Below are 11,285 nucleotides of genomic sequence, written 5' to 3'. Positions count from 1 at the left end.
GTCATTTATTTATGTTTTGTTGTACTAGGGACCAACTTAGGGTTTAGATATGTTTATGAATTTGTGTTGTATTTATTCCTTTAATGAGACCCCCTGAGATTTGTTTTGGAGTCCTGTTTGTGATGTTTTGATGATGTAATGTCTTAGGACACAAGTACTTTATATCTTATGTCTTGAGGACTCTTTTACGTATCATGTTTATATGACATGCTTGGTGTTGCAAAAAATTCTTGCATATTTTCATTAATTAAATTATTTCAATAGCTTTTAAAAGGATTAAAAATGAATCTTTCGCATTAAAGTCTTAGTGTTCCATGTAATGACATTCGGGTCGTTATAGTGACACCATATAAAAAGTGATTTTGATGTTGTCCAAGTGATATTTTTTGAGTCATTCTAAACCATTTTGATGTTCAGAAAGTCAAAATCAAGTCTTCACTATTCTAAAGTAGACTTTGATGCACCTTCATTCTAATGTTATTTTCTCATTGTAGCCTTTAATAAATCTTACGTGTAAGGCCTTCCTGATGTCTTTGTGATATGGTAAGACTGAGATCTTCAGAGGGTAGCACTGACTTTTTCAAAAAATGGACTTCTTTCAAATCTTCTAAAGCTTCTCACTTGAAAGCATAGTTGAGACATCCATTTTGAGCTTTTTTTGAATTCATTAGGACACTTGTTATGCCTTGTTCTTTGTGTATGTATCGTTTGCATATCTATTGGATTGCATAGCTTTCCTGCATATGATGTTCACCTTTGAGAGACTTCTTTGATGTAGATTGAAAGCCACTAAATGTTCTTCTTATAGGAATACTTTGATGAGATGACATGACAGAGTTGTATTCCAAACATTCAGGTGTGAGCTTGCTACTGCTTTTTAATTCTTTGACCCCTTTTAATGGCCAAACTGGCTTTTGATGTCTTCATAAGAGTTGTAGAGAATTATATCCTTGACATTCAGGTACAGGAAAATATCATTTGGACCACAACAACATAAGCAATCTTCAAAGCATTACAATTGTGTTATATTATAAGGACAAAATGACATCTTTATCTTCATGATCCATTTCTTTCAAGATTCAAGCCTTATTAGCGAACGACTTTCCCATGAAAGATGTAGATCTTTCTCTTATATTTCCACAACCATTGACATGATCTCAAATGAACTTTTGTAGCTCAAGCAGCCTTCAAATTACGACACATATATCAAGTATTCCAAGCAGACCAATGTCTGCAACTTCAAGCTCAAATTTGTCCATGATCCAAGTTGTATTAGACCACGATTTGTGCATGAAAGTTTAAGATCTTTCTAAAAGCTTTCTAAAGCTAATAAGAACAACTCAATTGCATTTCTAGAACTCCAGATACAATGTCACGACTTGTGCATAAAAGTTGAAGATCTTTCTACAAGCTTTCCAGGTCATGTTCATTGTGCAAATCTTCATGTCTGAAACATTTTTCTTGTCCTTTAATTGCTGATTATTTCTCATGACTTGAAGTTTTTCTCTTCATCTAGTGAGCATGTTGATTTCTTCATTGCAGTACACAACCAATGACACTTTGAGTCTTCTTTTGACCTTTCAAGTAATCATCCTCTCTGAGTGACTCGTGACAGCCTTAAGTTTACTTCAATTGTTGTTCTTTACAAAACTTGTATTTTCTTAATACACTTGAGCAAACTTATTAGTAGGCATAAACTCAGAAAGCTTATGATTTGTGTTCAAAAGGTTTGTCATAATTAAAACACTAAAGATACTCAACACAAATATCCTTGCTCCCACATCATAGCAGCATGCGCCCATGTTAAAATCAACATGTACTAGTATGTAGATAAAGTGTACAAAATCAAAAGCATCATTCAAGCCTATTATGGCAACTTGAATCCCCTTGACTATGAGGAAACCATCCCTGAAAGAAGTGGCCCTATTATGGTTCTTGATGCATCCAAATTACATGCCAAAGGTCAACCAAAGTCAACATGCATAAGGAACAAAATGGATTGGACAAAATCTCAACATAGACAAACATGTAGCCAATGTAGACATGAAAGGCACAAGAGTAATTGTCGGCAAAATCGAGATCAGGTTGGTGTGAATGAAGACAAAAATCAAAACAATCTTTGATTGTAACTTGAGTGCAATTTGTGCTTGATAATTTTTGCATTTCATGTAGCTTCATGTATCGTCTTTTAACAAAATTTAAACTTCAATTACCAAAATGTATAACAAGTACAAACATCACACAAACAAAAGCTAAAATGAATAATATGATAGAATCCAATGAAAACACTCACATTTGACTAATTCATGATAAATAAAAAAATGGGTAGTACCTGAGGCTAGTTTGGTGGCTAACTAGTGTAGGAAAGGTTGGAGGGTGGGCTCAAGATAGACATATGGGACCTTATCAAGGGTTATCATCTTGATATAGAGTAATGACACACAAATCACCATTTATTTTAAATATTCCAACAACACTTCACATTTTTTTTCTTCTATTTATCTCCTCCTATTACATCATAAATATTATAATACCTTTATTTTTTCTTTTCTCTTTCTCTCTCTAGGTGTATAATAACATATTGGGTGTTTGTCAAGCATTTTTCTATATAATAAATGCAGGGTGATGGTTTTGATGATTTTTGTTCACAGGAATAAGAAATCACTGTCAGGCTTTTGTTATGGATGATAAGAACATATGGGTTACTGTTTGAACGTAATTTCGGTGGCACTTCTGGTACCTCTCATTTAATAATAATTATGTTTGCCGTTAAAAAAATATATATCTCTTTTTATTTCAGGGTGCAACATTTTAAGAGACTCTTTCTAGATTAAGTTAGAAACCACATTCCTGTATTTTATACAATATCCTGAGATATAACCTTATCTCAAGTAATGTGACAAAGTTATTTGAATTTTAAAATAAAAATTTACTAACAATTTATTTTTTCACTTATCTAATTATGAATTACCATATGATAATATAATTAATTTTGTAATAATAAACCCACACACATTAGTGATGAGGAATTTGCTTAGTTTGCATGAAGTCTTGCGTAATGGAAATGCTGTTTGCTGTATAAATATTCAAACGGAACACATTGCTTCTTATGGAAAGTAGCATAACGTCTATAGGAAGAAAAGGGGCCAGTAGCTTGCAAGGTGCAACTGAATTCTTATTTGACATGTAAAATATTCTATATTACAACTTTTCTTAACGGCTTAACTTACACAGCTTCCAAGTGCTTTTCCCAGTCAAAAGTCCCCTATGAAACAAGGGGATATTCTCTGTAGTAATGGAGGTTTATTAGTCTAAAAATTGGTATGAAAATAGTCACAAATGAATTTTGATCTTCGCAGTTTGAAAAGCTTCTTGTGCTCGGCAGACGTTGAAATTTCTTTAATCATCTGAAGGCTTATGAGTGCTTGTTTGTTGTGCTATGCATCTTGTGGAGGAAATCAGTTTAGAAGTGAGATCCAGAAGAAGCAAATTAGTCTGGAATTAAACAAATCTTGCCAACTCTTCTTTAGCCCCCTTGGGCATCTCCATGACAAAAACTGAAATGCTGGGACATGTATAAATGTTTTACAATTTGCATTGAAGATTTAGAGAAAAATAACATAGAGAAAGGCACTCTCAGATATCCATTTGTGAAAAGGTACCATTACAGATGACAGTACAATGACAAGGTGTTCAGGAAATGCCCGGAAAATTTTCATCTTGGGCAGTCCAATTTAATTGGCTTTTACAACTCATGACAAGCCACAAAATTTGTTGCACATGTACAAGTGCAGTTACAAAGATAGGAGAAATGCGTGGAAATGTTATCAGTATGGTTCAGAAATTTGTATTAATAACTTCAAAAATATAGAAAGGACAATCAATAAAAAGAATATGCATGTGCTTTTCTAGTATTTATCTATAACTATTGTTATGTTACAAAAAAGAATGCCTGTGAAGAATTGATTAAGCAAAACCAAAAGGAAAAAATGGTTAGTTTGTAAAACTGTAATTTTCAAGAAGATATTAGTGTAACCGTACCAAAGTTTTCAGAAGATCACACCCTAAACCTTCACTATGTGTGTCTCGGCCAATGAAGAATTCAGGTCTTCTCGAGATTGAGATCTCCTACTCTGCAGACGCATCTGACTTCTGTGGGGTGACCGGAATGCCCCTATACTACTGCTGTCGAACTGCATCTGCCCTAAATTGTTCGAGGAATAACTATGTGAGACACTACTAGCTGATGGGTAAAAGGAAGATTCCATCAGCTGGATGTTGCCACTGTTATCACCAAGACCATGCCCCAGGCGAAACGGTCTATCCTGTGAACCTGCAATTGTTGGGCTGAGTGGGGTCTTTATTCTTCCATCTCCTGCAATACCACAGGTACAAAGACTTCAAAGCTCAATCACAAAGAAATACCACCAACATAGTACACAGACTGAACAAAGACATTCAAACTATCCAAAAGGAGCAACTCAGCTATAATTTATAAGAAAACCAAAACCAAGCATAGTATGCTGTGAAAGTACACAATGCACACTTTTGAAAATTACAAATGTTACTTACATTATCAGCACATACATTAGGATGTAGTATAAATTACAGTTTTTGATTTAATAGCATTTAATGGAGGGATTGTTTAGTACATCAGTTCACAGCCATAGCATCTGCCAAAGATTTACTCAAAAGTCTAAACATTAATTTGATACAGATAAATTGTTAGAATATTAAGGATTCACTCTAAATTGTTCTCTTTGTTTTTTGTCAGTATTATGGTGAAAACTACATTCATTTTCACCATTTCCTATACAATTTTTTCAAAATAGGAAACAAAGCAAAAACATTGTTAAATTTAATATTGTTGCAGAGTAATTCAAAGTGTTAACTCATGTCTGTTTAAGTGGTTAACTCTGTTAGGTATATAGTTAAGTACAGTTTTACTGATAAGTGGTTAACACTATTTGTAAGAGTGATTGACTCAGTAGTTTCTAGTATGCAACCTGATATAAGTGACTTGCGTATAAATACCTATGACTAACACAGAGAACACAAGTGATTGTGTGATCAATAAGATTTTCTACCATTCCTCTCATTTTCTCTCTAGAGTGTGTTTGCGTTCTTCTCCTCATCTCCAACATATATAATTATTAGTAATTAGTGAAATCATGAAACTAAAACAGAAAAATATTTTCTCAAACTAAATAGAGCCAATATTTCCAAAAGCACCCTGAAATGGAATAGCATAGGGTGGGATGGCCACAAATTGAAGATTATCCTAGAGTTTGGTAGAGTTAATGTGGTCTTCGAAAATGGCTAATGATTCTTATTAGCTCTCTTCAGTTTATTTCAATAAGTAACTCGATAAAGTTCATTAAAACAAACTCTTTTCAGTTTATTTAAACAAGTTTCATAGCATATTCATAACTAATAATACACAAATGGGGAGTTAGAACAATGTGAAGATCAATGAGTGGTCATAATACACAGAAAAGAATTATCAGGGACTGGTCTGCAGGTTGCGGATCAGGAATCAGAACACAGCAGATCAGCAGACCTGCATGACCAGAGACCAGGATGTGGGCAGGTGAGCAAATCAGCAGAGGATGCCTGCAAGCAGTTGGTGTATCAGAAAAAACACTGCCAGCAAGCAGTGGTCCAAGGGTTGTTTAGAGTTTGTATTGAACCAGAGGTCAGTCTTGACATCCAATGAGGAAGAAGATTTTGAACACTATAGGAGTCTTCAGATGAACTGAAAAAGAAAAAAATCATGACAGCATATGGGTTGGAAAACTTTAAAAAAGGGGCAAAGATGGATACAGCACAAAAACATGAGGTGATTGGCATCTTGTAAGTCACCTACTGGCTACCTGCCATGATGAAATGCTGCTATAAGCTATATATTGTGATTGACGACTTGACTACCCTGTGTGCAATCAAATGTCTTGGCCTAATAATTATCATAGTTTTGAGAGATGGATATATGTTACACTCCTCTTTTGAGAGATGGATATATGTTACACTTTAGTAGATTATAATTTTAATATAAATGAGTTTTTTATGATTTTTCTCTCATTGTAATTCTTGACATAATTGACAGCTATATTTGAACATTTACTTTCAATTTTGTGGGTTCAAAATATGAATATAGATGTTAAAAAAACTTCATTCCACCCTGTGAAATATTATAATCAATAATAGATGTTCAAAATTAGGTGTCGATGGCATTGAAAGTTGTAGAAAAGGAAAAACATCATAGGGAGGCACATTCATAGTTATTCATTACTGTTAAAAGGTTCAGAACTAAGTGATGCACTAAACAGAAGAACCTCAGATTCTTTACTGGGCAGAAATGAGACTGCATTCTTCAGAAAATCTTTTAACTTATTCATATATAAATTAGGGTTTGTTTACAAATTTGAACCAAGAAGAAAGCTTCATCGACTTCAATCCTCATAATGACATCTTCCTTCTGTAACAAAATTCAAAATATACATATTTATATGTTGGCCATATCAACCCAGGAAGGTTGGGACATTGGTCTTTCCAAATGAGGGATCAAGATATTAAAAGGTATTGAATTTGCGTTAGGCCTAATTACACCACAAAAGCTAGCTCATGAGATGAGAGTTGTCTAAGCCATTATAGCTCTACTTTAGTATATATATATATATATAAATATATATATATATATATATATATATATATATATATATATATATATAGTGTGTGTGTGTGTGTGTGTGTGTGTGTGTAGGATTGACATTTGGAGTGTGGAGATTGCAGGACAGAGTTTCTTTATATTGGCATGGGAAAACCCCAGGGCCACGGAGAATACACTGGGAAAGTTGCAAGGTCAGGTAGTTTCCCTTTAGTTTATATTGCACTGGAAAAGCCGTGAGGCCAGCTAGATTGCACTGGGAGAGCCGGGGGACCAGGCTGTTTATTTTTGGACAGTTGAGGGTGGCTCAATATCAGATCTAAGATAGGCTCTAATACTATCTTGATTCTTGAATTTGGGCTAAAGCCTAATTCAACCCTAAAAGTTAGTTCATGAGGTGAGGATTGTCCAAGCCTTTATAAGATCTACTTTAGTCATATCTATAATCAATATAGGATCTCAACAAAAGTTAATTTTATTTCACATACAGGAGCACTAAGGTGCTGATAAGACCCCTAGTAAAAAACTTAAGACCTATGGGAGGAGGCGCAGGAGGTGCGATGCACAGGATCAGAATCAGGAGAGAGAAAAGCCTAACTAACTTGCCTACCTGGCAGTAATGGCGTGGGGTGTGCACCAGTTGTGTGGAGAGAGAAAGAGTGGAAATATAAGTGAGTGGGTGAGAGAGAGGAAGGCAGGCTGGAATTCTGTTAGGCTTGGGAGAGAATTGGGCACTCTCGAATTTGCCCTGTTATCATTTTGTTTTCTGTTGTTCTTATTGCCATCCTCCATACCAGGTCTGAATCTCTGATACAGACCAGAATTTCCATTATTAATACTATTAGAGTTGATTGTTTTGATATAATATCTCTAGAGTCTTATCAGGTGCATGAGCATAAATAAATTAGCATCACTCTAGTTAACCTGAAAAGGGAAAAAAACTTCACAGTTCACAATAGCATTTATTCTTAACAGTCAATCATCTTCTTAAGTAAACACTCCCAAAAATATGACAATTAATATCAAGAACCAAATTGAGGAAACCTGATAAAGACCATTTCCTCCTTCATCCTAGGTCCAGTGTGGCAGACTGGCTTTTTTTCCAAAGGAATACACAAAAACACATTTTTGTTACAAAATGTTGTTTATTTAAGTTCAGCAATTACATTAAATGCATTTTATGGAGTCATTGAAAATCATCAGTTGTAAAATGGAGTGCATAACACTAACAAGGAAGAATGTCACAGATTCATCTGTTCTGTTGTTTAAGCACAAGCACAGACTCTAATATAGACACAGGAACAGCATGAACGTGGACATTCCAACACAGCTAAGGTTCCAAAATAAACAACATTGGCAAACTGCATATGTGTGTGTAATGGAATTAAATATAAGTAACAACAAAATATATAAATTGATAATTAAGATATAAATGAATAAAATGTGCCTCACAAAATATATTAAGAGGCATTATCATATTTTAAGCTGAATGTTTAAAAAATTCAATATCTAGATTTTATAATACTAGCGTCCTTAAAGTGTTTATCCATAAGAAGGTGCCGATTGACTCTGTTCAAATGTCCAAACTATATGAAGGTGTTGGCTCAAGTCAAGTATCTGAGTTTACACAAGATATATTTTTAATTAAGCGCCTAACAAGGAGTGCCTGACACATGTCACAGAGATGTTGGTGTCAAAAACATTTAAGACACCTCAAGCATGAGCAATACACATGCTTCCATGTACCTAACTTATTGTAAGTTCAGAAATTAAATTTATTGGATCATCAAATAACCAGATATCATTTAACAAGTAGCTTACCAGAATTCATAGGACTCCACCGCTGAAACCGGAAAGGAGATGCGATATTAATACCAGATGCACTGGATCCACTGTTATGCCTGAATAAAGGAAGATACTGCCTCCGGAAAAATCTTGGCATCCAATTGACAACCCATGACAAAGCACAAAGCAGAAGAATGAAAGTAAGTATCAAAATGGGAATAAGAATCAATGGATTCATCTTCATCTGAAGCAAGTCAAAACCATGGAGCCCAAACCTAACCGAATATGCCTTCCCAGCTTCCAACAAGGCCACCCCAAGCGTCCAAGTGATGCTTCCAGAGCCAACAGTTATATGCTTATCAGTAATGTGCAAACCCTCCCTCAGCAACGATGCAATATACGGTGCCCTGAAGCAATACTGCTCAATAAACGGCTGAGGAGCGACACTCTTCCTCGCAACATCCCATCTCTTCTCACAGAACTCCCTCCCCTTCTCCAACACATCCTCAAGTGTGGCCTCTGCAGTCAAATTGAAAAACCGGTACACCACAAAGAACCCAGAAATCACATAAAAGTGCCCCATTGGGCGGGGCAAGTTATCGCGAAGGGCACACGGGTGAACCTCGCAATCCATCCCAGGCCTAACATCACTCCACTCAGACAAATTCACAGCCACCTTCGCCAGCGCGCTGCACTCCAGCCAATTTGGCGCACCAATGAGTGTCACCACAGTCCTCAATCCTCCATCCTTCTTCCCCAACACATTCCCATTCCCCTCGACTGTCGGACTCTCCCCTCCTTTCTTCACAGCATTCGAACAATGTGAGCACGAATACCTCTCCTTGTACCCGGATTGCAAGCAGGGATGATTAACCTCCACATTCCCCTTAAATACATCCTCCATACCATACCCATATTTCTTAAAAACATAAGCAACAGACTTATCAAACGCCTCGTTAAGCCCGTAACCCGCAAGCGAATACGCCGTCAAATGATGGTTCATAGAGCCAATCCTAACATACAAACTAGTCTCACTATTCAATAACTGTTGATTTTGCTGCTCCTTATTTCTATTCCCCTCAAACGTGACCTGCAATGAAGACCCTCCCAAATCAAGAGCACCGTAGGTTTCTTTCCTTGGCTTAACACCGAGAATACCTGAATCGTAGTTAAGCGCAATCCATCCCAAGTAAGCCTCTTCGGTCCCCGAAATGATCTTCACCCAATCCCTTTTGCACACGAACGGCGAAGAACTCTTGAGAAAGCTCCACGCGTTGTCGAGCAACCATTTCGAATCGTCGAAGGGGAGTCTCCGAACCCCTGCGGTGGCGTAGAGGAATAAAGAAGTGGTTTTGTGGGAGGTTTCTGGAATCTGCTTCTGCGCCCATTTGAGAAGCGGTTCGAGGGCGGTTTTTAAACCGGTTCGGTTGTGGAGCAGTTTGTCGAGGCCCGGTTCAGTTTCCATGCGGTCGTAGGCGCGACCGCTAGAAGGGTTCTTGCGAAGGCCGTCCTTTAGTGATTCGATGGAGATTGGGAGGGTGGCTTTTTGGTCATTGTGTTGGATTTGGGCCTTGTAGACGTAGACACGTGTCCCGGTGCTGCCGCAGTCGAGAACGACGTAGTATTTGGGGGAGGAGTGGTGGGAGTAGAGAGTGTAGAGGAAAAAGAGGAGGAGGAGGAAAAGGAAGAGGATGAGGATCAGGAAGAGGAAGAGGAAGAGGTGTTTGCGGCGTACCGGATTGGGAAGTTGAACCGGTTTGGTTTTGGAGAAACTGGAGGAGGTGAAGTTGGTGTTGTTGATGTTGTTGTCGGGAGTGGGGCCATGGCCATGGCCATGTTCGAGGTCATGGCGATAGGAGGAGAGATCTTGGAGGGAGGAGGAGATTCGGAGGTGGTGGTTGTTGTTCTTGCCAAAGACCATGTCGAGGTTGGGATGGATCTGGTGCGGTTATGGAGTGGTTCGGTGCATGGTGTGGTTGCTTCAGTGATATGACTTACGAGATCTGGGAAGTGGAGCGAAGAGAGAAAGGGGGAAATGGAATATACGCAGATCTCTCTCTCTCTCTCTCTCTCTCTCTCTCTCTCTCTCTCTCTGCACAGAGATGCGTGGTTGCGGGGGAGGAAACACAGGTTTTCGTTTTTTCTCTTTTTTGAATTTTTTTAAAAAACTTTGGTCTTGTGTTGTGTTGTTGGGCTGCATGGACTGACTAAATAGGCTCTCGATTGGGCTGCTTCGTTGAAGGCACTTTCTTCTTGCACCCCACTCAAAGTAATGTAAAAAAATAAATAAAGGAGTATCAAATATAATAAGAGAAAATCTCAAAAGAAAACATAATTTCAATCATCAATTTTGACAACTTTTTTTTTTATCCAAAGACACTGAATGGCCTCCTTTCGTTTTGTCTGAGTTTCCACGAGTGGGTACACCACATATGCATTTCTTTTCTTTGTGAGTCTTTCCTTTACGGGCACCATTTGCATGTTGCATGAGGCAGATGCAACACTGGGTTTTTTTTTTTTATGTTGGATTACTCATCGTTTCATTGTTTGTAACAAATTTTAAGATGCATATATGTGATGTATGGCGTATGACTAAACGAAAAGGTTTACTATTTCCTCATAGCGTTACTAAATCTGTTATTGTAAATCTCTTGCATGTGATTCATATTGATATTAGGGGTTCAAATTTCGATCAACTTTAGCACAGAGAAATCTTGGTCTTCTCTTATCTTCTTATATAGTTCTTTTAGTATCCTGTTTTTTTTTGTTCTTATAATTTTTTTTTTCAAAATGGTATTTCTAAAAAAAAATAGTGTTGGCTTTTTTTATTTTAATC

At 37.0% G+C, this 11,285-nt stretch overlaps 1 protein-coding gene across 2 annotated transcripts; it reads right to left on the bottom strand.

Annotated features, from left to right (window-relative positions):
* Positions 1–3,079: 3,079 nt before the first annotated feature.
* Positions 3,080–10,615, bottom strand: LOC114390512 (probable apyrase 7). 2 transcript variants are annotated; one of them, XM_028351254.1, is made up of 3 exons: positions 8,486–10,615; positions 4,042–4,375; positions 3,080–3,565 (listed from the first exon to the last, which is right to left on the bottom strand). In XM_028351254.1, exons 1-2 carry the CDS (start codon positions 10,368–10,370, stop codon positions 4,065–4,067), a joined length of 2,196 nt encoding a protein of 731 aa, XP_028207055.1. In that variant the 5' UTR covers positions 10,371–10,615; the 3' UTR covers positions 3,080–3,565; positions 4,042–4,064. The 2 variants fall into 2 exon arrangements, 1 of the variants encoding a protein (XP_028207055.1); XR_003661933.1 differs by lacking the exon at positions 3,080–3,565 and adding an exon at positions 5,561–5,755 and having other exon boundaries at positions 4,271–4,375.
* Between the last annotated feature and the right edge of the window lie 670 nt (positions 10,616–11,285).

This window comes from Glycine soja, chromosome 16 (assembly GCF_004193775.1).
Source record: "Glycine soja cultivar W05 chromosome 16, ASM419377v2, whole genome shotgun sequence".
Taxonomy (NCBI): domain Eukaryota; kingdom Viridiplantae; phylum Streptophyta; class Magnoliopsida; order Fabales; family Fabaceae; genus Glycine; species Glycine soja.
Note: the sequence above shows the minus strand (reverse complement) of the source record. Positions and strands in the feature narration are given on the sequence as shown.